Here is a 25397-nt window from a genome sequence, read left to right on the forward strand (position 1 = left end):
AGTCTTTCTTTTAACTTCCTACAACAATTGAAGTGTGGGTGTGTGGTACTAACACCCCTTAAACTCGCAGCGTTCTGATGAGAGGCTGACTTTTGGAGTGGTATTCTATTGCTTTGGGTTATTTTGACTCAACCGGTTTATTTTGTTTTCTAGGTTAACAGAAAACATGAGAAGATTAAGTAAGTAAACTGAACTCAGCAGTTGCTTTCTAAATATTTACTTAAATACTTTTTAAATGTATTTACACTAAAGACATAGCCAGGTACATCTTTTTAAGAAATTAAGGGGAACATTTCTAGTCTTTTTAGACAATGTAATTTTGGGCCTTGGAGAACATTGGCAGTTTGACAGGTTTTATTATGGAACGTGCTACAAGCTTCTTGAGTAAAAGGGAAAATTGATTTATTTTGTCTTTTAATTTCAGAGCGAGGTGCCAAACCTGTCACTAACTTTTTAAGGAACCTCTCAGCCTTATCAAATTGGCACTCTGTATACACTTCAGCAATTGCCTTCATTGTAAGTATTAGTCAGACTGGAATGATTTGAAATTTAGTTCAGTATACAGTGTTATTTATTTTCTTGGCATTTAGCCTAAAACAGTAAAGAGACTTACTGAGGTTTTTTTTTTTTTTTTTTTTTTTTTTTTTTTTTTCCTGAATATGCTTAAATATTTGTATTGTATTATACCTGTTATCTTTGAGTAAATGTTGAATGTTGTCATGGATTTGGGTTTCGTTGCACAGTACAGAAACAACATTGGGGAGGACAGGCTGCCCAATAAGTGGGTAAACCAGACTAAGCTCTGTTGCAATACAGGTTGTTTGATGACAATTAAAATACAGCACACAATGAGGTCTGTGAAAGAGCATATGTATATATTTCCCACCAGCAGTATTAAAACATGCTGCTGTTTTACAGCGATAAAATTTAAGTCAATGAGTGCTACAAAGATTAAGCATATTGGAATATGCTTAAACCAAAACTCAGACTTCAATTATGCTGTTTAAGGGGAAAAGGTAACATTTTTTATTGTTTTTTTTTATAGTTTTTTCTTTTTATATCAGTGCAACAGTGTGTTTTTGTCATTTTTGTAGATTTACATGAATGCTGCGTGGCATGGCTGGGCCATCCCTATGTTCCTCTTTTTAGCCATTTTGAGGTTATCCTTAAATTACCTCATTGCAAGGTAAGAAGTCTCACTTTTAATCATGTTTGGTTCTTCTGTGAAACTGAAATACTAAGCACAAACTCTGTACTGTAATATAATCCAGCTAAGTATTGATTCACTGAGTGCAGATTACAATCCATGTCTAGTTAGATCTGTAGTATAAAATCAAGTAAGCCCTATTACTGTACTATTTTTTTTACTGTAAAAGTAGATGTTACTTTCTCTGCTTTGCCTACATTGTTAAATTGCAATAACTGCAATAATAATAATAATAATAATAATAATAATAATAATAATAATAAAAACCTGTTGTGTTCCTGTTTGCAGGGGTTGGAGGATACAGTGGAGTATTGTGCCTGAAGTTTCAGAACCTGTGGTAAAGTCTGCTTTTACACTAGACACAGGAAGTTGTGACTTGTTACATGTCACAAGAGCTACTTTACTCCTGGCTTGTTGCAGACCTAAATCTAAAGTACAAGTACTTTTTCATCCTTAGGAACCTCCAAAAGAAGACCTTACTGTATCAGAAAAGTTTCAGCTTGTTCTTGATGTTGCACAAAAAGCACAGGTACTCTTAAATACTTTTTTATGCTTGTTTCTTGTGATTTTGGTTTTCCCCTTTTTACTTTCGGTATTGTTTTGTTGTTTTTAAAGACTGCCAAAAACTGCTCATGTACACAAAGAATATTCCGTTTATGAAAAGCTCACTAAACACACTAACACAAAAGCTTTTTTGGTATTGTGACACAAACTGGGTAGCCAGCGGTGCGTTCAACTAGGCGAATGTTTGCAAGCTTGTTTGTGGTCTGTTCATCGCAAACGTTTGCCTTCAGTGGCGAACACTCTAAAGAGGCAGTTTAATGCGAACAAAAATGGCTCTGGAAGGGAGAACATTTAATTGACTCATCGATGGAAAAGTTTTGTCAATATATGACAAAGCAAGAAGTGGAAAGAGTTTCATCAGATTTGTTTATATTAATGTTAAAAACATGTTTTTTTTAATATACAATTGGTAAAATATGTTTAAAAATTGTGAAATATATAGTCATATGTTTTGCTGATTATAAATATTAACTAATTAGTTAATAAATAAAGTGCTCTAATGTGTAATTTGTGTAAGTGTCCATTTACAGCGTTTAAAAAGAAAGAAAAAAAAAAGAAAAATGGTTAGTTGATCTTCTTGAGTTTATAAATGGTTACAAACAGTTATTCATTAAACCACACGATTTACACCACACTGCAGTAAATACAAAGTTGCTAATTAAACTGCAACCTAGGCTGATACCAGCAAAACAAACAAACAAAAAATAAATAAAGTTGGTGAATGTAAGAACGTTTATGAATTTAAAATAAGCAAAGCACTTATTTTAGTGGTGCTTCGCTTGTTTTTAAATTCATAAACGTTCTTAAGGTCACCAACCTTGTCCTTTGCTGCACAGTCTTCATTTTTTTTTTTACCTGTTAGTGTTAACCGCCATAGAAATCCAAGAAGAAAAAGAGAGATTTCTCAGAATCCAGTCAAAGAATAACAATACAAAAAAAAAAAAAAAAACCTGACATACTTTGCCCGAGAATGGCAGAATAAGTGTAGCACCGCTGCAGCTGAGCCATCATGTATTGCGTTGTAGGTTTCACTATTAAATAATGTGATTATTAAACTATTTCAAAAGTCATGTAGAATTTCTCATGTTTTATTAGGCTCGACTAGAGACGAACTGAACGGTGCTGAGAAATAGGAGAGAACTGGATTAGAGAGCGTGGCTGCAGCTGATAGCAACCGGAGAGTCATATAACAGCGCAGCACTCAGTTGCCTGTTGATCAGTTCTGTGTTGGCAAATAAAAATGGAGTTAGCTCTGAATCCCTGTCTTGCTTTGCTCATTTCGTAGATTGCTACAATATTTATTAGGCAGATACTTTTATAAGTGATGTTATGTTAAAAATTTCAACCACTGAACACTACTAAGGTCGCTATTATCCATGAATTCGTCTAATATAACTAATGAAGCCATTAGTGCAGCTAAGTCCGAAGTTGATCTAAGCGCCATTTTGAAATGTTTGTGGAATGTTCAGTAAACCGTTCAACTAGCCAAACACAGTTCACTGTGAACGCTCGCCTATTTGAACGCACCCCAGTTACATCTGTGTATTTGAGCTATTGTTAGGTTTGGAACGTTGTGCTACAGAACTGTTCTTGCTCTCAAAAGCAGCAACAGCTGGGATTCATTAAAGCAACCAGGGTCAATTTTGTTTAGAGCTTGGGAGAAATAATGGAGTTCAAAGTCAAAGCACGTCTTGCACTTCTACCGTGTTTTATATCTGACCTTCAGTGGCCTCTGCAACACCATCTGCATTAGTCCAGGGCATCAGTTCTTCTTTAACATGTATTATGTGCTCTTTAATATCCAGCAATTAGGGAAGACTCACACACATGCATGCATGCTCACTCGCTCACAGACAACTCTGGGTGGAGTTGTAGCTGGCAGGTGTCTAGGTCATGCCTGAGAAGGGTTGTAAATTGTAAATTCTCATTGGCCCAACAATGAGAGTGTAGCAACTTTTTTTCTTATTTAAAATTTTTTATTTTTTTTGTCACTAAACCTATAGTCCGTATGTTTTTTTTTATTTTAATTGTTATAACTGACATTCACCTTTCCTAAATACAGAATCTGTTTGGCAAGATGGCAGATGTGTTGGAAAAAATTAAAAAGTAAGTAGATTCCCCGCCTAAAATACCAGTTCTTAAATAGTATAGTTTCTAGTAGTACTTTAAAATAAGAAAAGTTTACATGTTTCCTGATTGCCTTTAATCATATGTTTGTTATTTCTGTCCTTGCAGCTTATTTATGTGGGTCCAGCCTGAAATAACACAGAAGCTTTATGTAGGGCTCTGGGTTGCATTTATTGCATCTTGTTTCCTTCCCTTCAAACTAGTGGGCTTTCTCATGGGTAAGAAGCCTCTTTTTTTGTGGGGGTGTGGGGAGTTACTCCTTATACTATTTGAATAGATACATTATGAAGATCTGATTTAAGCCTTGATGTAAATGTTATCAAGGTGTTGGCCTTTTTTTTTCAACACAGGATTTCAGGATTTACTCAATATGTATTTCTCTGAATATGTTTGGTGTAGCTGTGTACCTACCAGTAAATGTTTATTGGACATCTGTATTACATTTTGTTGTCCTTTTTTTAAATATCTTTTTAAATGGTATCCTTCATTTCCTTTTTTTCAAAAGGAGTGTATGCTGGAATCAAGTTTTTCATGATCGATTTCATCTTCAAACGTTGCCCGAAGCTCCGAGACAAGTATGATACTCCTTACATTGTGTGGACGAACTTGCCAACTGACCCGCAGCTCAAAGAAAGGACAAATGCAACAGTATCAAGACGGGTAAATCTCCTTTCCTCTGCTCTTTCACTGAACTGCTGGGTGGTTAAAATTCATGTCATTTTGACTGCATACTTCATCAGTAATTAAACCTTTTCCATCCTTTTTGGATGGATTTTCATGTCATAATCCAGTTTACAACTTATTCACTCTGAAACAAACACAGCTTCTGCGGGATCTACCAAGCAGCCAGTATTGTTGGTTCTTTGCTGTTAATTACTTCATATGGATTTATTATGTGTGTTGTTATATTTTGCTGTGTTTTGTTATACTCTCCTGTATCATTCTTTTTATTTTCTGCTCTGTGCTCATTTCTTTTTGGTTACAATTCATAGGGCTTTCAGTTTGAAGCTTACTTGAAAGCAAGGGGGTGTATGAACTGAATGCAGCCATGGCAGTTGTACCAAGTGAATGTAGTGAAGTGGAGAATAAAAATATCCATGCAGTAGAGCAGGAAAGGGGCTTGAGAGGAAAATATTGGTGCAGAGGGTTATTGGAATTTATATGAACTGTTTGTATTAGAAAAATACTTCCCAATTAATACACCGTTCTAGTATCACATTACATGTAACATTTTACATCTGCATGCTAATGTATATTCTAATCGCACAGATAAACAATGATTGCATTTTAATTAACTATTTAAATATGAACTTTAAAGGAACAGTCTGTTGTTGCAGTGGCATCTGAGGGAGGGGAGGGATGGGACTGGAGGGAGGGTTTAAAGGGTTCTTTTTTTGTATTTTTACTTTGTTTTTATAACAAAAAAAAAATATTTGCATTATTTTGTACATGCTGTGCAGCCTGTAGACTTGCCCTTTTCTGTTAACACTGTGCTGTTGTGCTGTTAGTGTATTACTTGGTTCTTGTTTCATTTCTTCTACTGTAAACTAGCCGTGGCATTTTTTTCTTTTGTCACTGTCACATTGGTGTTCTGTTATTTTTCTTTTCCTGCCAGCTGTCAGGGCATGAAAAGGTATGGACTTTCATATGTGTGACAGTTTTCTAGTTTGAAAGTGCTTGTGTGCAAGATAAGCTGACATGCTGTGTGTGTGTGTATATTAGATACATGCCTGGTTTACACAGTCTAGTGTGTGTATTTATGGAGTAAAATGTGTGCCATATGTTTTCATATATCACACTAACTGCACACACTACAGTGTGTACTGTACATACAACTCATGATTGGAACAAATTAGTCCAAATGCACAATGAGCATGGTTGACCTCCTTGCTGCCATTGCGAAACATTACTGTGCTGCACAGCGTGGAGCTCATCATATGTATATGTCTGGTTTGATTTAAGCATTTTAATCATCCATTCATTTATTTGATGTTTTATTTAGTTTTTATTTAACTGTGGCAACATTTTCATCCATAGTTCTGGCGTGTGTAATAGAAATAGCAGGAACCCTCTTCTGATGAAGCTGTTTCTCCTGTGTTTGTGGTGTATGCTCTGAGAGTGCGTCTGCAAAACAGGGGCACACAAAGAGGGGGTGGAGATATCAATGTGAACCATTGTAAACAACACTTCTTTTAATATTACTTTTGTCCTTAGTGGTAATAGAGGTTGTTTTAAGGTAACTATGTGGAACAGTTAAACAAGGGTTTGAAAGAAAACCAAACTATGTCGCACAAATCCATTATCAGTAGGGTTATTTTATTTTATTTTATTATTTTATTTTTCTGAATTTTACCATGCTTACTCCAGACATAGTGCCTCTTGAAAGTGCTAGTCATGCCATGCAGTTTAGATGTGTGTATTGTAAACCAATATTGGTTTCAGTGAAAAGCTGCTCAGATTTTATTTTTTATTTAAATTTTTTTTTTATGTAGCAAAACAATATTGAGTAGTGACATTATTCTTTATTTTAAAATATATGAAACTCTTTTTTACACTTTTTTAAATGGGGCTGTCGTTTGTGTGTGAAGGTTTGCTGCATTTATTTTTTCAGCTTGCAGGTAGTCTAACATGGACAACGCAACTGTTCTGTAACATTTCAAACCATTCTGATGCAGACCTGTTCCCATCTTTTTATGGTAGACTAACTAAATTGATCTGCTTGATCCAGATAGCAAGAATATATACCTTTTCCAAAATTGATAATATTTTGTAAAAAGTGCTCTTTTAGTTATAAAAAAAAATATGGCATATATTTCCTCCATACATTTTTTACACAATTACTAATACTTGGAATACATTTTAAATTACGGTCCCAATGTTTGATTAGCTTGTATCTGAAACTTGTACACTGCTTTCACATTATTATTATTATTATTATTATTATTATTATTATTATAGGAACATACATTTTTGTTGGATTAAAGGTACCCTGTCATTTTCAGCTGCTTTTAAAGGCTTACTGTAAATTAAAAAAAAATAATAATAAAAATACATAAAATAGTTGAAACCTCTACTTAAATTGTTTGGTATAGTTTTGAATTATGTTTTGAATTGATTTGTTAGATCAAGTGGAAATGTGTCAAAGCTCCCAGTGATACCTGAATGCTTTTTTTGCCCAGCTTTATTACAAAACACAATATGACAGCTCCGGTAATGAAATGAGCCTGAGACCTTGATTTCATATTAAATAGTAAGACAAAAATATTGTTTTAGGTTTTTTTTTTAAATTATTATATTATTATTATTATTTAATTAATTAATAATAATAATTATAATATATTAATAATCTAATCTGGTTCATCTCCACAGGTAGTTATTTTTGAAATTGCAGTAGATTCAATGAAAAACGTTTGTTTGTTTTTGTAACAATAAATGGGTTGATAAAATGTGATTTATGTGATACTATGACTTCATAGGGTATTTCCTCATATCTTTAATCCAGCATGTGTTTTTTTGTTTTGTTTTGTTTTGTTTTGTTTATTTATTTATTTATTTTTTTTTTGGTGAACTAAGAATATAGTTTAGTTGTGTTTTGCACTTGATTTTGATTGTTTTAACAGGCTGCCCAGGGTTGCTTTCTGTTAAGACTATATTTTGAAACAATAAAAAATATTTCAATTATTGAGTTGAGTAGGTTTATAATCACTTCAGCTTGCAGTATGCCTTGCATGAGTTTGAAAAAAGCAGAAGCGCACTTTCTTTAAGACACTCAAGCTCAGTAAAGTCTTTGCCTGCCCTGCGTGCCAGAAAATGTTTAAATTTGGGATCAATTTAAATACGTCTTTGGTTGATTTATTTTGCATTTTATGAATGGGTGTGCATTTGGTTTGCTGTTTTATGTAATTTATATAAAGCAATTATGACTGTACATAGTGCTGAACCAATGATGGAGGATGCAACAGAAAAGTCCTCCATTGTTGCATAAAACAGACAGAAAAGGTCTTTTGAGTTGATATTCAATTAGAAGAAACCCTCTGTTTTTTACTAGATGTTTCTCCATTTATAGGTTCAACCAGTTACATCATCCCGAAGCATCCTTGGGACAAATATCCCTTCAGTGATCAATAGGGAAGATGAAGGCGGGCGATCTCACAGCACCAAAAAATGCAGTTTCCATGAAATCTTCAACTTGTCAGAGACTGAGCGCCCTCTAGCTGGTATGTATAGTAAAATACAATTCAGAGACTTTTTTTGGATTTCTGATATTTTCACACAAAATTAGGCACAATTTAACTAGATAACAAGTATAATAAAGAACATTATTTTTATTTATTTATTTATTTTCTGTGTGTCTTCTGCCCAGCAGGAGAATGTCGTATTGACATGGTAATTTCAAAACTAAAATCCCACCTCTACTTTAAGTACTGGTACAATGGTTTAATTACAAGAGTAGAGTAATTAATGACTCTTAACTGTTTGTTTATTACTTTATGTTATTTAGGTTAATTTGATGGGCCAGCTTCTGTTTACTGACTTAAAAGATGACATGCTTTATGTAATGGCATGGCTTACTTCATCCTTTGTAAAAACACTATTAACAGTGTGTTTACATGACTCCCATTTGATGTTAAAGCAGCTGTGTCCCACAATACAGCTTGGTTATGTAAACTATAATTCCTTGTTGTCTGTTTTAAACTACATCGTTCCACAAACTTTACTTTATTAGCAAGCAGAGTTTGTTGACAGTCCCCGAACGTAGTAGATTTTTTCTTGCTGTTTTACTTGCATGTAAACATGATGTACGATTTAATTTCTTTAATAACTTTTTTAATGTTTTGCAGCCTATGAAAATGGATGGCGTTGCTGCTTGATAAATAGAGACAGAAAGATGCCAACTGACTACATTCGTAATGGAATCCTTTATGTAACAGAAAAGTAAGCAAGACTTTTAGCATACTGTAGGTTCAAGTTCTTTGGTCCGTATTGGAATATGACTTGCTGTTTTGATTCTGTAGTAATAAAGTATGACGTTGTATATTTATGTATGTATTTCTAAAGATAGATGCAGTCTCTTTCTGACAAGGTAAAATAGAATAATATTAACATGTAATGTTTTAAGAGTGTTGCTGACGGTGTTTTTTTATCGTTTTATTTTTTGTTAATTTGATACTTTCATCATTGACTTTAGTTTTTGAGGATCTCTTTGCTTTAAATGAATTGCTGCTACTTAATTTCTCTCATTCTTTCTTTGTATTATTTTTATGTTTGGTTCCTGCAATGAATAACTAATAACAAGTAATACATAAATCCAATGTAAAAGCAGCAGTACAGGACCCCAGCCTGCTAGCATCGTGTTTTTCGTCACTTTATTAAGTTCAGCAGTTTAAAGCTTACACTGTTTGGTCACAGTTCAGACACTTGAGAGCATGAGCCACACCCCTCTGGTCTTGGTGAGAGCCAGCAATGGAAATCTATATCATTTATAGTAAGGCTTGGAAACCCCTAGGCTGTCAACACCAGGGAATACTCCACTCATAGCAATAGGATTAATTCATAGGGGAGATTTGTTATAAAAGAAATGCAAAAGAATTCTACTTTCTTAACAATATGAACACAATTAAACTGTTTAATTACACTGGCAGCCAAATAATTTGAAACTGGAAGTACTTGAAAAATGTTCTTGTCTTAAATTTATGCACATGCAGTTCCTACACAGTGGATAGTTGCAATTTCATATTAAACAAAGCCTTCATTATCAGGGTACAAATTGGGTTGGGTTGACTTGACTTGATCTGCAGCAGTGCTTAAGTAAAGTATGGTGGCTTTACAGTACTGCAGGGAATTACATGTCACGTCACATGATCAAACTAATTTGCATCTGAGGGAGATGCCAAATCTAATCGGGTAGACTGGCAAAAGTGGTGCTGGGCGGTGTGCATAGGCATAGGAGACTATCAGAGTGACTTAATTATTACAGCATAACGTATTTTGTATATTGTCTGTTCAACTTTTGTAAACTACTTTTTTTTTTTTTTCATCTCGATATTTAGCATATAATGATAATTACAAAAGTTTGCAAATACATTCCTTTTAGTTTTGGTTATAAAGATACCTTTTTGTTTTTCTTCTCCAGTTATTTATGCTTTGAAAGCTCCAAGTCCGGATCATCCAAGAAAAATAAAGTCATAAAACTAACAGACATAACAGATATTCAAAAGGTATGTTCTCAATGTGTGTGCTTGTTTTCTGTTTCCCTTCGTCTGGTCATTATTTTACAATTTATGTCAAAGTTTACATTTATAGTTGTGTGCCTTGTTGTTTTGCTTTCATTTAATGTGATTATATCAGTCATTTTGTTCAGCCTTTTCATTGGAAAAACGTAGAATAATGAATAGGTGTTTTGAGAAATGTCAGTTTTGCTGTTGGTAATACTTAGGGATGCACCGAATCCAGGATTCAGTTTCAGATTTGGCCCAAATACATACTTTTTGGGCAGGGTTCGGATTCAGCCGAATATTTAGAATTCGGTGAACTGAATCCGAATTCTGTATCTCCGCCAAGACACACGTACATTTTATTATATCCCTCCAACAGAAATAAATAGAGTATTGAATTCAACTTGTATTTAACAGGCAAAAACACGTTTTAACTAGTCTAGTTCTCAAACTCCTTAAATTACTGGCGGTGCACACACTAAACACGTCACACAGCTGCTGAATGTACAGTGCAACAGCACATTCAATACATCACACTTTTCATGCTATGCAGTAAAGTCATGCAGTAAAAGCTGTAGTTTTTTTATATGTATATATATAGATATAGATATAGATAGATAGATACTTACGGTAAACTGGTAGATTTTTTGCTTTGTTACTTTGTCTGTGAAATGTGTTCTTGAGAAATAAGAGTGCACAGAAATAGTTTTTGTAACTTTCCAACATTCAGATGTGTTGTTGAACAATATGTTTTAGTAAATACATTTTTACATGATGATGCCAATACAAGTTGAACCATTTGAGAGCTGCAGTTATTCAAATAATTTGGAACTATTTCGCAGTCTATTTGTAGTGTTCTGCATTTTTTTTTGCCTATATACTTAGATAAATTACAAGGATTTCAGTTCAGTACAGTCCAATATTTTTTTACTCAGTCTTTGCGGATGCTTATTTTTGAGAAACGCGGCATGCAAACTGGACACAGAGCAGGTCAGCAAATCAAACAACATGAATGCAGATGCTGCCTGCCAAATCCGTGGCGTTGGATTAAAACACCCCCACAAAACGAGCAAATGGAGTGAAAACACAAATCCATGCCTGTATTCATAAAACAAAATTCTTGTTTTCAAACTTTCAAGAAAATTAAAGACAAGGGTGAGGTGGATGCACTGCGATACAAGTCAGTGAACTATTGAGTGCACTGGAAGATTAATTTTCAATTTTCAATTTGGTGAGTACAGCAATATGTACACACATTTTGTTTTTGAAGTACAAACACATTAGTTAATAGTTGAACATGGTTAGGTTTATACTTACAGCAGCATGCAGTAAAATGTGAATGTTCTGACTTTTTTTTATTTATTTTTTAAACAATGATTTAAACTGATTATTAGGCATCCAAACCAGAATGGCTGGGAAGCCTATTGTTTCTGTTAGGATTTTTTTTTTTTCTTCCTCTCTTTTCAAAAAATCTCTAAAATCAACACAGTTGTACAGAAACTCATGAATCTTGGTAGGGATTGTAAGCACCTAAGGGAAGTTGTGTCAGAGCAAAAATGAAGGTCATAGGTCACATGGTGTGGTGGCCATATTGGATTTTTTGAGAATTGGACAATTTAAAAAAATCTTCTTCTCTGAACCGGTTTACCGCAGAGATCTGAAACTTGGTGCACATACTCCCCTCATGGCCTAGATTCACGGTTGTTCAAGAGAAGTCAATCGGTCACATCGTTTGGCGGACATATTGGATTTGTCAAGTATTCAAACAACGACGTCTCTGAAATGATTGTGCCGATTGAATCAAAACTCTGCATACATGGCCTTGGCAAGTTTGTTCAAAGCAAGTCGCTACATAAAAAAACATGGCTGCCGTGAGCCAATTAGATTTCAGCTATGGTCAAATTGCACATATTTGCACATATTACCTTGCTAAAGCTCACATGTAAAACTTGTTTTACATGTGCCATAGCTACTATATAATTCACAAATAATCCTATATGTGCTCTATTCAAAAATTGCTTTGACTGTGACCTTTGACCTCTCCCTACGGTCAAATGCAAAACTAGCTTATAACACCTTAGGGTGCAGATAGGGTCATGGTTACTATGGAACACATACAAGAACCCATGCTCTATCAAAAAATGTTGGACTGTGACCTTTGACCTCTCCCTACGGTCAAATGGAAAAGTGGCTTATAACTGCTTAGGGAGTGCAGGCAGGCTCATGGTTACTATGGAACAAGAATGCCTTGGAAGCCGTCAAGATGCTTGCAACTTCTGGTTTATTTTAGTTTTCCCCCAGATTTCATCCCAGTTTTAATGTTTGGAAAATAAACTTGCAGTAATTGCAGTAATTTTGTCCTAAAGCTCTCAAAGATGTGTGTCACACAGATTGAAACCTCAGATTAAAGAAAATAGTGGATTAGGACAAGAATGTAGCTCTCCTTTTTGTAAATGTACTGTACACGGTTCAGGATTTTGACGTTTCAGTTTTCGGAGGCGGGGCGAGCAGTAAATTGTGTTAGTTTCAAATTTTAAAAAAATCTTATTTGGGGATTGTGGCAGGCAGGCGAGTGGAAAGAGGCCCAGAGACAGACTGCAGTTCAAAAAAATAACTATTTTATTATAAATAAACACAAAAATGAAAGGGAACAAGGGCCAAAACAAAGAAATTTAAACACAAAGAAAGACAAAAAGCAAAACTTACAAAAATAACAATTTCCAGGCTGGGCAATGCCTTCACTGGATTCAAACTTTCCAAACAACCAAAAAAACCAACCTGCTTCCTCAGCTCCCTCTCCCAAATGAGAAGCAGAGGCCTCCTTTTATGTCAGGTGGCTGGGCGCTGATTGATCGTTAATTAACCTAATCAACTAATCAACCCCAGCCACCTGAACATAATAAACCCAGGCAGGTAGGGGAAGTTAACCCCATCCCTGCCAATTTAAAAAAGGGCAAAGCTTTGCTCTGCCACAGGGATATATTTCCATTCAGTAATAAAAAATACTATTAACTAAAATTCTGTATTCTTCTATTAACTGTATTCGGACTAATCTTTTGAGATGGATTCGGTATACGGCTGACTCCTAAAAACTTGGATTCGGTGCATCCCTAGTAATACTACATCAGTTCATCTGTGTTCAAGTTTGTGGATAATTTTATTTTAAAATATCTTCATTAATTGACATGATTTCATTAAAATGTTCAGTATGATACTCAGAGGCCGAAGGTACAAGCAGTCTCTGAATGTAATGTTCTGTGCAGCCTCTTAAGTTAAATGCTCGGATATTTTTGTTCAATTTAGGTAAAGCGTATTTGAGGGAGTACAAATAACATCCCCCCAAAAATCTGATGTCTTTTATACAGTGTTAAATAAATTATAGATTTTAAAAAATATTTTTTTGTTTAGCCTTTTACAATTCCAGTGAAAATATTGGCTAATGAATTAAATTAGTAAAATAATAAAGCATGAAGCAGGACCTGTTCAGTTTAAAAGCATGTGTATTTTTGTTCCAGTACAAAGTGCTGTCTGTCCTGCCAGGATCAGGAATGGGCATTTCAATAGCAACACCGTCTACACAAAAGGTGAGTTAACCATACACCAAGGGCCCATGTACAAATGGGTTAATGCATGAGTAAGTGATGTATTCATTGGTGGAGACAGCTGCTTTTTAGTATGAATGATTTCCAATATGTAAGTTTAGGAGCTCCCTGGCACTTACATTTTTTTAAGTCATCTTTCTGTTTTAATGGATGCACAGCTAGTTCAATGAACCAAGACAGCCCCACTTGTGATTTGGAAAGCATTTACACATCTGGTGTTAGGCTGTTGTACATCTACTGGTTACACCTGTTTCCACGTGGTATAAATGTAGTCTCTATTGATTAACACCTGCTTATAATAAAATGAGCGGAAAGCTATCCGACATTGTCAATTTTCTGTGTATTTGAAAAATTAGGAGTTAATATTGTAATAATGCAGTTTTTTTTTATCTTTTAACAAAGGCAAAAGTCTCTTGCAGTGTAGACAGGGGGTAATGTAATGTCTCTGCCTGATTTTAAGTAAATAAATAAATAACCAGAAATCGGGTCTTCTGTTTCTTTGCTGTTTGTAGCCACTGGTGTTTGGTGCCATGATACACAGAGACGAGGCCTTTGAGATGATCTTCACCCAGTACATGAAAATAATGTCTGCAGCTTCCATCAGTGAAACCTAGCAGCAAGGAAACTGTCTTCATGTCTCTCTTGTTCTTGGTGGGGGGTGGGCCAAGGACTCCTTTGCCTGCTTTGCAATACGTTTTTGAGGTCATAGAAATTTGTATTGTACAGTTTGTGTATTTTTTGTATTTGTCCTTTTTTTTTTCTTACATTTACTGTAACTATTACTGCAAGCCTTGCACAGTAAGCACTTTTTGCATTTGTTTCCAAGTGCTTTGAAAGTGTGAGAAAATAGAAGTTAAGACTGACCTGGAGAAAGACAAATCGAAGCCTTTTTCAATTCCATGTATAAAACAAGTCCTGCGGAATGGACTGGACAGTGCAATGCCTGTCAATATTGTACCTTCTAAAAGGAATTAATTTAGTTAAAAAAACAAAAAGGATTTAAATATGTGGTGAAAGGAGTAGTCTACAAGAACCTGGGAGATTATCCTGAGTTTTGACCTCCTAGAAATGTGGGTTTTTTTTGTGTTTTTTTGTGTTTTTTTTTTTTTTGGTACAACACTTCAAGAAACAAGGCATAGTAATTGAGAAGTAATTATATGGTGACTACAGTACTGGTATTAATGAAACTTGGGTAACTAATTTAGTGTTACCATGTAAGTAAGGAGTTACAAACTTTCAATAGAGTGCATTTTCATACATTACAGCAGTCGTAACCATGTAATTACTACAATTATATTATACATGGCAGGAATAACCAAATAGTTTCCTGTTATTGCTAAAATAATTACACTATTACTGACACTGTACTTGGAGAACATTTACTCAGTAATTTATATGTAATACCATATATGCCCTACAGTATAACTACAAGTGTTAATTTAAGTGCTTTCAGGCCAGAAGTGACTTTCTTATTTTAGATTATTTACATTTAGCTAGATTGTCATTGATAGGGTTTCTATGTAGTTTTCCCAGCAGGTTTATTATCCATTGCAGGATGAGTGCACCCTAACACCTCAGTGAAATTGCCTCCCCTCGCCTGCCTTTAGCCAACTAATACATAGACCACTTACACCATCCACATGTTCTATATGTAATTATTGTATCTCTAAGAAAAGTGAAATGCTTCAAAGGGGTGAGGTGCCGGCAATAAACGTCCTTGTTTTTACAAAAGGCTCCTATTCACAACTGGAAGAAGACAATAGAAAGTATGAAAGTCTTGCTGGGCTTCAGCACTACTGTATCAACGGCACTGAAGATTGTCTTTGTTTTTAACCACAAAGCTTATTCCACCCTTAAACTGCACAAAAACTCAATAAATAAATCTTTCATGAAACTGTTTAGTAGCCCCAACCAGCAAGTGTTTAAGAAAAGGAATTGAGACACAGCTAGACCACAAGATACAGAATGACCAATACCGTTTCTACTGTTCAGTATAAGTTACACAGTTGCCGATCATGTGAACACAGCACAAACCATTTCCAAATCCCCATACCAAAGCACTTAAAGTCACTCTTTAGAAGGGCAGTGATGGCAATAGCCAGGTAGTACAAGTATCTATACTTGTCAGCATTTTGTATTTTGGCCTCACGTGCTTATTACACTTCAGTGATGCTCACTGAGAATGCACTGCAAATAGTTGTACTGTTAGCAGCAAGATATGAGAACTCATTTAGTTCAACAGGTACCAGGTTCGTAGCAGCACTTTATCCAAAATCATTGCTTAATGAATTCTGGTTTAACTTTTGCATCAATGACAGACAATGCTTTTCTTTTCTTTTTCTTTTTTAAACAGTATTCTGGCCTCTGCCTGTTATGTGCTCTTTTAGCTTTTTGAAAGGATTCTGGTATGTTGTTTACTTTTTAACCAGGTTTAATTTTCCAACCATGTTTGTGAGCAGTGCTGGAGGAACAGAGTAAAACATAATCGGTGACAGGGCCAATTTTGAATGAATTGCCATATTGTAGTTCTGGCCACCACCTCAGTATATTAACTCTGGCTTTAAATAATTGTGTTCAAATGTTTTTAGATACCAAGCAGACCACCAAGAAGCAGTGACATATGTCACTTAATTAGCCTTTTCCATGTTCTGTTTTATTTTGTTATCAAAGAATTGCTTAGTGATTTATTTTAATTTTTTTGTATGTATTTGTTTTTGAACAGTACGACAACATTTTTGTAATCCAGATTACTAAACTTTAGAAAAAATGTCCTGTCATGCTTTAAGCTCAGAACTGAAACATTAACAGTACCACAGTTGATTTTTGTCACATGAATACCAGAACAACCTAGTGTGTGGCATACTACCTTTGTATTAATAGAATGCAAACAGTGTAGATGAAAATACTAAAGAAGCACATAATGTATTGTAAAATTGATAGTTGTTGCTGCCAAATGTGAAGTGCTCTATTTTAGTTTACATTTAAGATCTGAGATGTTTACAGAAGTTTGGTTGAAGCTCTACGATTTTCCACTTATGAGAGTGAAGCCAGTTTGAATCCCTTTTGTGGAATGGGATATGAGAACTAGCGATATGTCTTGTAATGAAAGCATACGTTTGAACATTGGTGCCTCATCTGACTGGTCGCATGACAACCCACAGATATGTCTTAAGAATGTATAATGGTACAAATATATACATTTTGATAGCACAAACTCTTTTTATGGTAGATTTAAGCCACCACAACCCCATATCCACAACTGTTTTAAGCAGTATTGACAGAGACTGAGAAACATGCAAATTGTTTTGAGCAGCTCTTCTGTAGCCGATCTTCTATGGGAGAAAAGGTTTGGTTTAAATTAAAGGAAGAATTAGTTCAGTTCACTTGATACTGAGATTTTCACATTTATATATTTTTTTTGCACAACAGTGGATACATACTGTATATATTTTCTCCACAGTTCTACAGCACGAGTAGAAGACAACTTACTAATTATGGCAGTAATTCTAAAACTTGGAGATGAGAAAAAAAAGATTGTCATTTCCATACAGAAAGAAGGTGTCTCATTTTTACTGCAATTTTTTTAATTTAAAATATAATCGAGCTGTTGGTGTTCAAATGTATTAGTTCTTTGTGTGTAAATGTTTGCTATCTATTTTCGTAATGTTCTCAATCGGTGTAAAAGAATGTAAGGAAACATTTCTATCAGTCATTTGAAGGAGTTGTGAGTACGTGTTTGTAATCTGTGTAGCTGGTGTGAAGCTAAAATTTATATTGAAAAATGTACAAATTTCCCCTGTAAAGTTTTTAAAGAGAATGGTGTATATCATACAAACTGTGCTGTACATTTTTTTTTTTTTTTTTTTTTTTTTTTTTTTTTTTAAGTAAATGAATTAAGTTAAACCAGTGTGATCTTTTGTTATGAGGGCCCAAAGCCGTTTTCTTTGCATGATTTTGATTGTTACACATTCTTCAATATATACACCTGTGGAACTGATACATTTTAGTAATATGTGTATTACTAATGTTGTAGAAACAGTAGGATAAAAGCAGTTAAGCATTTAAGATTTAATTACATATTTGATAAATATTTATATTTGATAATACAGAAACCTTCATGGGCTTCTAGGAACTACTCTACAGACTCTATGTGAACTGTGGTTGTTTATTACTGTTAACATTTTATGTCCAAAGCAAAACTTTTGAATTAATCTCACAATTCCTGACTTAACTACAGTACTAAATACAGATTCTTTTTATATAATATATTCATATAATCCAAACACAAAATACTTTGAAACAAAAGGTAAATCGGTAAATGTAATATTGGCATTCTTTTTAAATGATTAAGCATAACATAAAAGTTATATGTTGTGTTCTTGTCACTTTTTAGTATATAAAAATGCATAGACTCGCCAGTGAAGCAACTAAATTAATTTTACACTGGGTATCCAATGCAAATGTAGAGGCCTAAAGTGTGTATTGTGCTACAAAGGTACCACAAAATGTTACTGTTAGGACAACTGAGGAATAGTGACGGATTAATGCACGGGCCCATGGGAAAAAACACTAGAACATAAGAATATTTACAAACGATAGGAGGCCATTCGGCCCATCATGCTCATTTGGTTGTTAGTAGCTTTTTGATCCCAAAATCTCATCAAGCGGCTTCTTGAAGGATCCCAGGGTGTCGGCTTCAACAACATTACTGGGGAGTTGGTTCCAGACCCTCGACATTCTCTGTGTAAAAAAGTGCCTCCTATTTTCTGTTCTGAATGCCCCTTTATGTAATCTCTATTTGTGACCCTTGATCCTTGTTTCACTACTATGGCAAAAAAAAAAAAAAATAATACTCTTAAATAAATATTTGTATTTAACATATTAATGACAGAATACAATGTCCAACTGTGTGTAATTACATCAAAACATTTACTATTGTTGTAAGCTAGCCTAAGACTTTTTTTTGCAAACTAGATGACAGACGCACCAAAAAACAAAGATATGACAGACATTTCTGTACAAAACACTCCGTATGGATCGGCGTGAGTTTTGTATGTGGCAAAATTGAGTAGTTCGATTAGGCATCGCGTGTTGCAATTTGATTTGCTTCATGATTAATGCAATGTGTAAACATTTAACAGGTCCATTTATTAATGCATTTTGATACATTTGTGTTTTTAATAGGGAGGGGGAGGGGGAGGGGGCTGCAGTTTTCTTTGTGCCCAGGGCACCACAAATCTTAATCCTCCTCTGCTGAGGAAGTCAGCGCCTCCGGTCACTTTTTTTTAAAGAACAAAAGCACTTATTCACAGCGAAATATTAACTACTTTAGATGTATGATGACTGCACTATAAGATACTGACCTTAAGGTTAGGGTTTCGGTGTAGGAAGAAGATTATTCATTGTTTTATTAACAATAATATGATAGCCAATCAGAGCACAGCGACAGGGGAATTTTGTGTTACCTTTCTAAGGACAGCAATTCTCACACACCAGGTTTTAATGCAAACCGGCAACTGGGTTCTAATTTGATGCATCAATTCACCAATATGTAATCGAAGCTATGGAAATTTAATTTAAAAAGTCGTACGTAAGAGATTATTTATTTATTTATTTATTTATTTATTTATTTATGTGTTTATTTTTAAATTGGCATTAGGACGCTTCTGTAGATTATAATTATATAGACTGAACCTAAATGATTTTCCATGGCAATAATACAAGTTAAAGCGCTGGAATCATAGATATATTACAGTTAAACATTAGCAATCCACATATCCATGTACTACTTTAAGACAGTATTGGTTTCACTTGGTATTTCTCCATTCAGCATGTCAAAAGGTACTGTATCTTGTTCTTGTATGTTTGGCAATCTCTGAGCACCCAAGAGAAATCCTCTGCAAAATCAATTTTGCCTTTTGCTACATAACGTCAACATACAGAGCACTATAAATATCCACCAAAAGCATTTTTAAATTTTAAAACAGCAGAGCGGTTTATGTTAAATGAACAGAGAGGTTCTGTAGTCTATTATTTAAATGTTAGTGATATCATCCCCAAAATGCACACTGTAGTTACTGTTTGTTTTTTTTAAGATAACATTTTATATATAGTAAGTAAATATAACGCACTACTAGAGCCAGACTGTCATAAATATTACACACCACAAAGTTAGACTACGGCTCCCCACACTGGGTTATGCATACAGCATGGTATACTGTGTAAGGCAGGTTCTTCTAGTGCACTATGTTAATCTACTATCACTCTAATGCAGATGTACCTACATTTTGTTGACCAGAATATGTTTTACCCTTTTTTAAGAAGGATGTATGGCACTGCAAACATCTGAAAATGTAGGAGTTTCTGACTAATCAAAACATAGCCGCCTGGTTCCTTTCAACTTCTTTACCAAGCTCTGAAACCCAATCAAATCTGCCTCAAGCACTTGCTGTTCACTCCCAGTGTGTTTTGTGTTACTATGTTTTTTTGGAAGCCCAGAAGCCAAAGGGTAGCAATAGATACTTGTCTCTTGAAATGCTGAGAGGGGAGCATGCCTGTGAACATGGTCTTATTTTGTAACCTTTGTTTCATATTAAACAGAGAAAACTTAGAGCGGGACTTTATGGTAAAGGAATACTGCAGCTACCAATCTCTGCTCTAACCGAGGAGTTTAAATGTGCCAAAATCCGACTGGAAATGACATTAGTAGACTCATGTGACAAATGCATAAGGGAGGCAGCACCTGTGTTGAAAACTGGAAGAAAATGGTCGGCAAATAAAGCTGTGGAAGATGCTAAGGCTGCCCTTTGAATTGGAGATATTATGGGGCAAGTTTAGCATGGAAAAGGAGGTCTTGGTCTCAGTTCAGCTCCTCCTACATGGCACAAGGCAACCTTAGCTCAACGGAGGAGGCTGGTAGTCAACGAGGTGCAAAAGCAGGAGGAGAGGATCAGGTGTGTAAAGGCAGTTTCCCAGGCCAAGCAGAGACAATGGATAAGATTGGAGAGTGTGGAACAACACAAGATCGGTTGGCAAGACCTATGGACAATGGAACAGAGCAGGATCAGTTTCCTCATCAGATCAACATATGATGTTCTCACATCACCACAGAACCTAAACCTCTGGGTAGGTGAGGATCCCTCATGTCCTTTGTGTTCATCATCTGCAACATTAAGGCACATTTTGACAGGATGTAAGGTGGGTTTTAGCCAAGGATGGTTTACTTGGCGCCATGACCAGGTGCTGCGATATTTGACCTTAGCATTGGAAGACAAGTGTAACCTGACTAATAAGTTGCCACCAGTTCCATCAAAGCATTACACACAAAAGACAATATTCCTCCATCCAGGAGAGCAACCACCAAGAAAAGGTGTTAAAACCAAGCCTCGCCCAGGACAACTGGAAGCTGCTAGAGACTGGAAGATGGTCAACAGCTTATTTTTCCACCTGAGATTGCCACCACTAACCTTCGACCAGACATTGTCTTGTGGTCTGAATCAGAATACCTTGTTCAACTGGTAGAGTTAACAGTGCCATGGGAGGATGCTGTGGATGAGGTGTATGAGAGGAAGAAACTTTGGATATGCTCAACTAGCTGCTGAAGCGGAACAGCGAGGACGGAGAGTCCAAGTTTACCCAGTGGAGCTGGGTTGTCGAGAATTTGTGGCACACTCTACAACTCGGTTTCTCAGAGATGTCGGGTTCAGTGGCCAAGAGTTGCGTCACACAGTGAAGAACTTATCTGAAGCAGCAGAAAGGAGCAGCAACTGACTGTGGTTGAGACAGAAAGATTCTGGATAGGGATCTCAAGCACAATAGAAAGAAAGCAACGCTGATGTATGGGTAAGTAAGCTGGGCTGAGCTGAATGGGGGATGGAGGGGGGTGATGCTGGGACGCCAGAATCACTGTTGAGCCCTCTTGAGGTGTTGTGGGCTAGTCGACGAAACACAGAGGACAGAAGGTGCCCACTTGAAGACTCCAGAGATGTACCCTACTTAGTTCAATCCAGACGGTTGTCATGCTGATGCGCTTGGGAGACCTCACTGGGTTGATTGCAGCCATTGTGTGTACTGATGCGCTGGGGAGGCAAAATAAGATGATCCCTGGAGCCAGCATTACACTTCAACAATCAACACCAGACAGAAGGATATCTACATCATCAGATGGAAAGCAACGCAAATGGATGGAGATGCAGATGGATCACATTAGTTTACTGTAAAGTTATATCTTAGTTGATGCTTATCTTGGCGAGAGCCGAGTTCAAATCAGCATGACGTTTAACATCTACTCTCATGTAATGGAAATCAATCATGCTTCACCTTTTTTTGATATTTGTTGTTTGTTTTGCATTTTAAATGATTCAACATGACGATGCAGAAAACAAAACATTTTAGAACCAGAGCTTAACACACAAACTAAATAACACATCTGTCCATAAATGTATCACTAAACAAACAAACAAAAAAAACTGTTTTTTTTGTGGGCTGCTTGTTGTTACAAGTAGCAAGCTCAACATTACTTCTGTTTTCTAAATACAGCTTCTCAAGATGTCAATTTCTCTAACCACCAGAGCCTTCTCTGTTGGAATCAACTTCAGCATCAGATCACAGACTTCAATACATTCCCAGTTAATAATAATTAGCAGAAAAGTAGTATAAATAGATTAATCTAGTTCAATTGTACTTAATTATGCACTATATAAGTTGTGTGATGTCTTAGGTATATATATATATATATAGGGCAATTTTCATAACTGTATTAACAAACCAATAATTATACTGCTCCCCTGTTCATTTGTCATTTGCAATTTTACATTTTACCACTGGGTGTCAGTCAATGTAAAGAAAAAAAAAAGGACTTGCAGAGAGTACTGTAGATAGCGATACATTTTTAAAGCTTAGATGCATTGGGAGATGATAAAAATAAAAATTATATATAGGAAAATAAGCAATGCTTCCCATGTGAAAGTAATTTATCAATAAGAATCCAATTGAACCAAGGATTAGAAAAGTCTTTCAAACAATCTAATAAATGCAGCTCCTGCTGCAGCCTTTGGCAGCAATGCAATAATGTCTTGTTGAACTTGATATGGTTTAAGGTTTTTATATACATGTACAATGAATCGCAAAGCATGTTCCATGACTGCTTCCATGTTTACATCACGTTTGTCTGTGTTGTTTATAAGCGACATAGTAACAATAATATTATCAATTTATAGAAGACTCTGTGGTCCAGTGGTTGAAGAAATGGGCTTCTAACCAAGCGGTCCCCAATTCAAATTGTGGCTCAGCCACTGACTAATTGTGTGACCCTGAACAAGTCACTTAACTTCTTTGTGCTCCATCTCTCGGGTGAGACGTTGTTGTAAGTGACTCTGCAGCTGATGCACAGTTCACACACCCTAGTCTTGTATCTTGTAAAGTGCTTTGTGATGTTGGTCTACTATGAAAGGTGCTATATAAAGATTTTAATTTCTTTATTAAAATGTAGTCACTCTTCAGAGACATCTTTCTTACCAGCATGTTAGTCAGGTGGTACGCAATGGTAACATGTTGGGTGTTCATTAGCGTACAAGGAGGCACCCACCCCCACCAGTCTGAGTCATTTAGACCCTTATCTCATTGTCCATTCTCCATCATATTATTCATAAAAAAGCATAATAATAATATAAAACAAATTTGCTTTAACCCTGTGTCATTGTTCTAACTGACTTGGAATTCATCATTCTAAAGTAGGTATCTTTTAAAATGACATTGAGAATAACTTGTCATTAAAGTTTCTTTAAAAATTACTACATATGCTACCATTGGTTGTACGAATTAATTAACAAATAGGGTACAAGTAACAAAAAACTCACAGTATTTGTTGCCATGTTAGTTAGAGGTTAACTAAAAATCCTGCTTAAAATAAAGCGTGACCTATACTGTAGTGTGCGATGTTTCTGGTGGGTTAGTTATCAGTGACATGTAACCACCCTATTTAAAAACCTTCTCATATAGTAGTTTTACATTGCCCTCAGCTCCACTGGAGTTGCCACGTACACTGAAAAATGACATTTACTATGTGACAGAGTACTATGTTATTGTTTCATACTGTTGCTTAAATGCTTCATCAACAAACAATATGTCTGCTGAGCTGGAGACAAGCCTTAGCGCCCCAAGCCTTATAAATCCTTTAGAATCTCAACAGGAGAACTTCACTGCTACGAGCTGCTAAATGGTACTGAAATCACTCAGTTTATTGAAAACGATGCCAGACATAGATGGATGTAAATTGAACACTTGCTACATGTGCATTTATTTGTAGATAGATTATTTCAATGCAAGCAACCATCTTCAGATGTCTTTGCTTTACCTCATAATGAATCTAGAAAACAATCTCTGCAAAGCACTCCTCTTCAAATTCACTCAGTATGGTACTTAACACATACATGGCAATGCATATTTCTTAAATGCTCTAAAGGGCCATTTCTTAGTTATTTCTTAGGCACCCCAAGGGAGCTTCCAACAGAGAATTTTCCATAAGGAATTTGCACAGTAGGAGCTGTACATTTCAAGCTTCCACATCAGTGTGGTTTAGCAATGGATGTAAAGAGCATGCAAAGAGTATTGCAGTTAAACTTAAATTAGCAATATTGCTCTTCCAATGTGTACCTGCTTAGGTAAGGTTAGGGTATATATGTAAACTGCTGAAGAGCTCTGTTAAATTCACCACTGTTTGTATAAAGCATTATATACAAGATGCTCAGTATACTCAGACAATCGTATAGGGTTATAGGACATCAAACGTCTATGTATGTGGGCAAGGAGAGAGACCAAGGATGAAAACCGAGGTCTGTTTTACACGCTGAGGGTGTCGATATAAACCATACACCGACTGGGTTGATGGCAGATTGTGATGATCTCGTTTTGAATTAACACTTCAGTTGAATGGAATTCTGAGGTGCCTCAGGTATAATTATTTTAAGAAGATGACGTCAATCATGCGCATATGGAATAAACAGCACTGTAAAAACTGAAAGTGACATGGTTGACTTCGTGAATAGGGTTTCTCCACATGATGTGCTGTGGAATATAAAAGGCTGAAAGACCCTTAGCAGTCTATAATGTACATTACATTACATTTATGTAAATTAAGCACAGAAAACACATTGTTACAGATCCAGACATAACACAACCATCCGGGGGGCTCAGTCAAACAACAGCCCAGCTGGGGTTGGGAGTTCCTGGCCAAGCATCAGGAGTGCTGGGGAGCAGCCTGTGGAATTCTGTATTGCTGTTTGACAGGCCAGCAGGATCAGAGGCAGCTGGACTTCCCAGTCCCTCTGGTAGGAAGTGGTGGCGATTGCGAGCTGGGTGGAGAGGGTTTGATTAAAATCTCTCCACCAGCCCAGCAGGTCTTTTTTGATCCCCAGCCAGCAGCACAGCTCTGAGTGCACCTCTGGAGTTGCCCCAAAACAGGTCATCTGGCCCACCTGTACCACACACGTCCTGGGCAACCCTCAGCTCCTGCTCCCTGACCTCCTGCTGCCAGCAGGACTGGAGCAGCTCATTCCAATGCACCACCTGCCCCTGTGGATCCCAGAAGCTCAGCAGCCACTGGAGTGCGGCGTGGAGGGTGAAGTGTAACCTGCAGTGTAGGGACGGAAATAGCAGTGTTGAAGGTGCTATGGCAGGCCTCCC

At 36.0% G+C, this 25397-nt stretch overlaps 1 protein-coding gene across 3 annotated transcripts in view; it reads left to right on the forward strand.

The window, feature by feature from the left end:
- LOC121318340 (GRAM domain-containing protein 4-like) overlaps positions 1 to 17571 on the forward strand; it is a 53457-nt gene extending 35886 nt beyond the window's left edge. For 2 of the 3 annotated variants that reach the window (XM_041254888.1, XM_041254889.1), the window contains 14 exons: positions 154 to 179; positions 425 to 516; positions 1095 to 1186; positions 1496 to 1544; positions 1665 to 1736; positions 3834 to 3877; positions 4007 to 4116; positions 4404 to 4558; positions 5514 to 5531; positions 7965 to 8115; positions 8740 to 8833; positions 10032 to 10116; positions 13629 to 13697; positions 14228 to 17571. In XM_041254888.1, the coding sequence (XP_041110822.1) occupies positions 154 to 179; positions 425 to 516; positions 1095 to 1186; positions 1496 to 1544; positions 1665 to 1736; positions 3834 to 3877; positions 4007 to 4116; positions 4404 to 4558; positions 5514 to 5531; positions 7965 to 8115; positions 8740 to 8833; positions 10032 to 10116; positions 13629 to 13697; positions 14228 to 14329 (1159 nt within the window). In that variant the 3' untranslated portion in view covers positions 14330 to 17571. The remainder of the gene's footprint in view (positions 1 to 153; positions 180 to 424; positions 517 to 1094; positions 1187 to 1495; positions 1545 to 1664; positions 1737 to 3833; positions 3878 to 4006; positions 4117 to 4403; positions 4559 to 5513; positions 5532 to 7964; positions 8116 to 8739; positions 8834 to 10031; positions 10117 to 13628; positions 13698 to 14227) is intronic. The other variant, XM_041254890.1, reaches the window with a different exon arrangement.
- Positions 17572 to 25397: the final 7826 nt, after the last annotated feature.

Source organism: Polyodon spathula, chromosome 7 (genome assembly GCF_017654505.1).
Source record: "Polyodon spathula isolate WHYD16114869_AA chromosome 7, ASM1765450v1, whole genome shotgun sequence".
NCBI lineage: Eukaryota > Metazoa > Chordata > Actinopteri > Acipenseriformes > Polyodontidae > Polyodon > Polyodon spathula.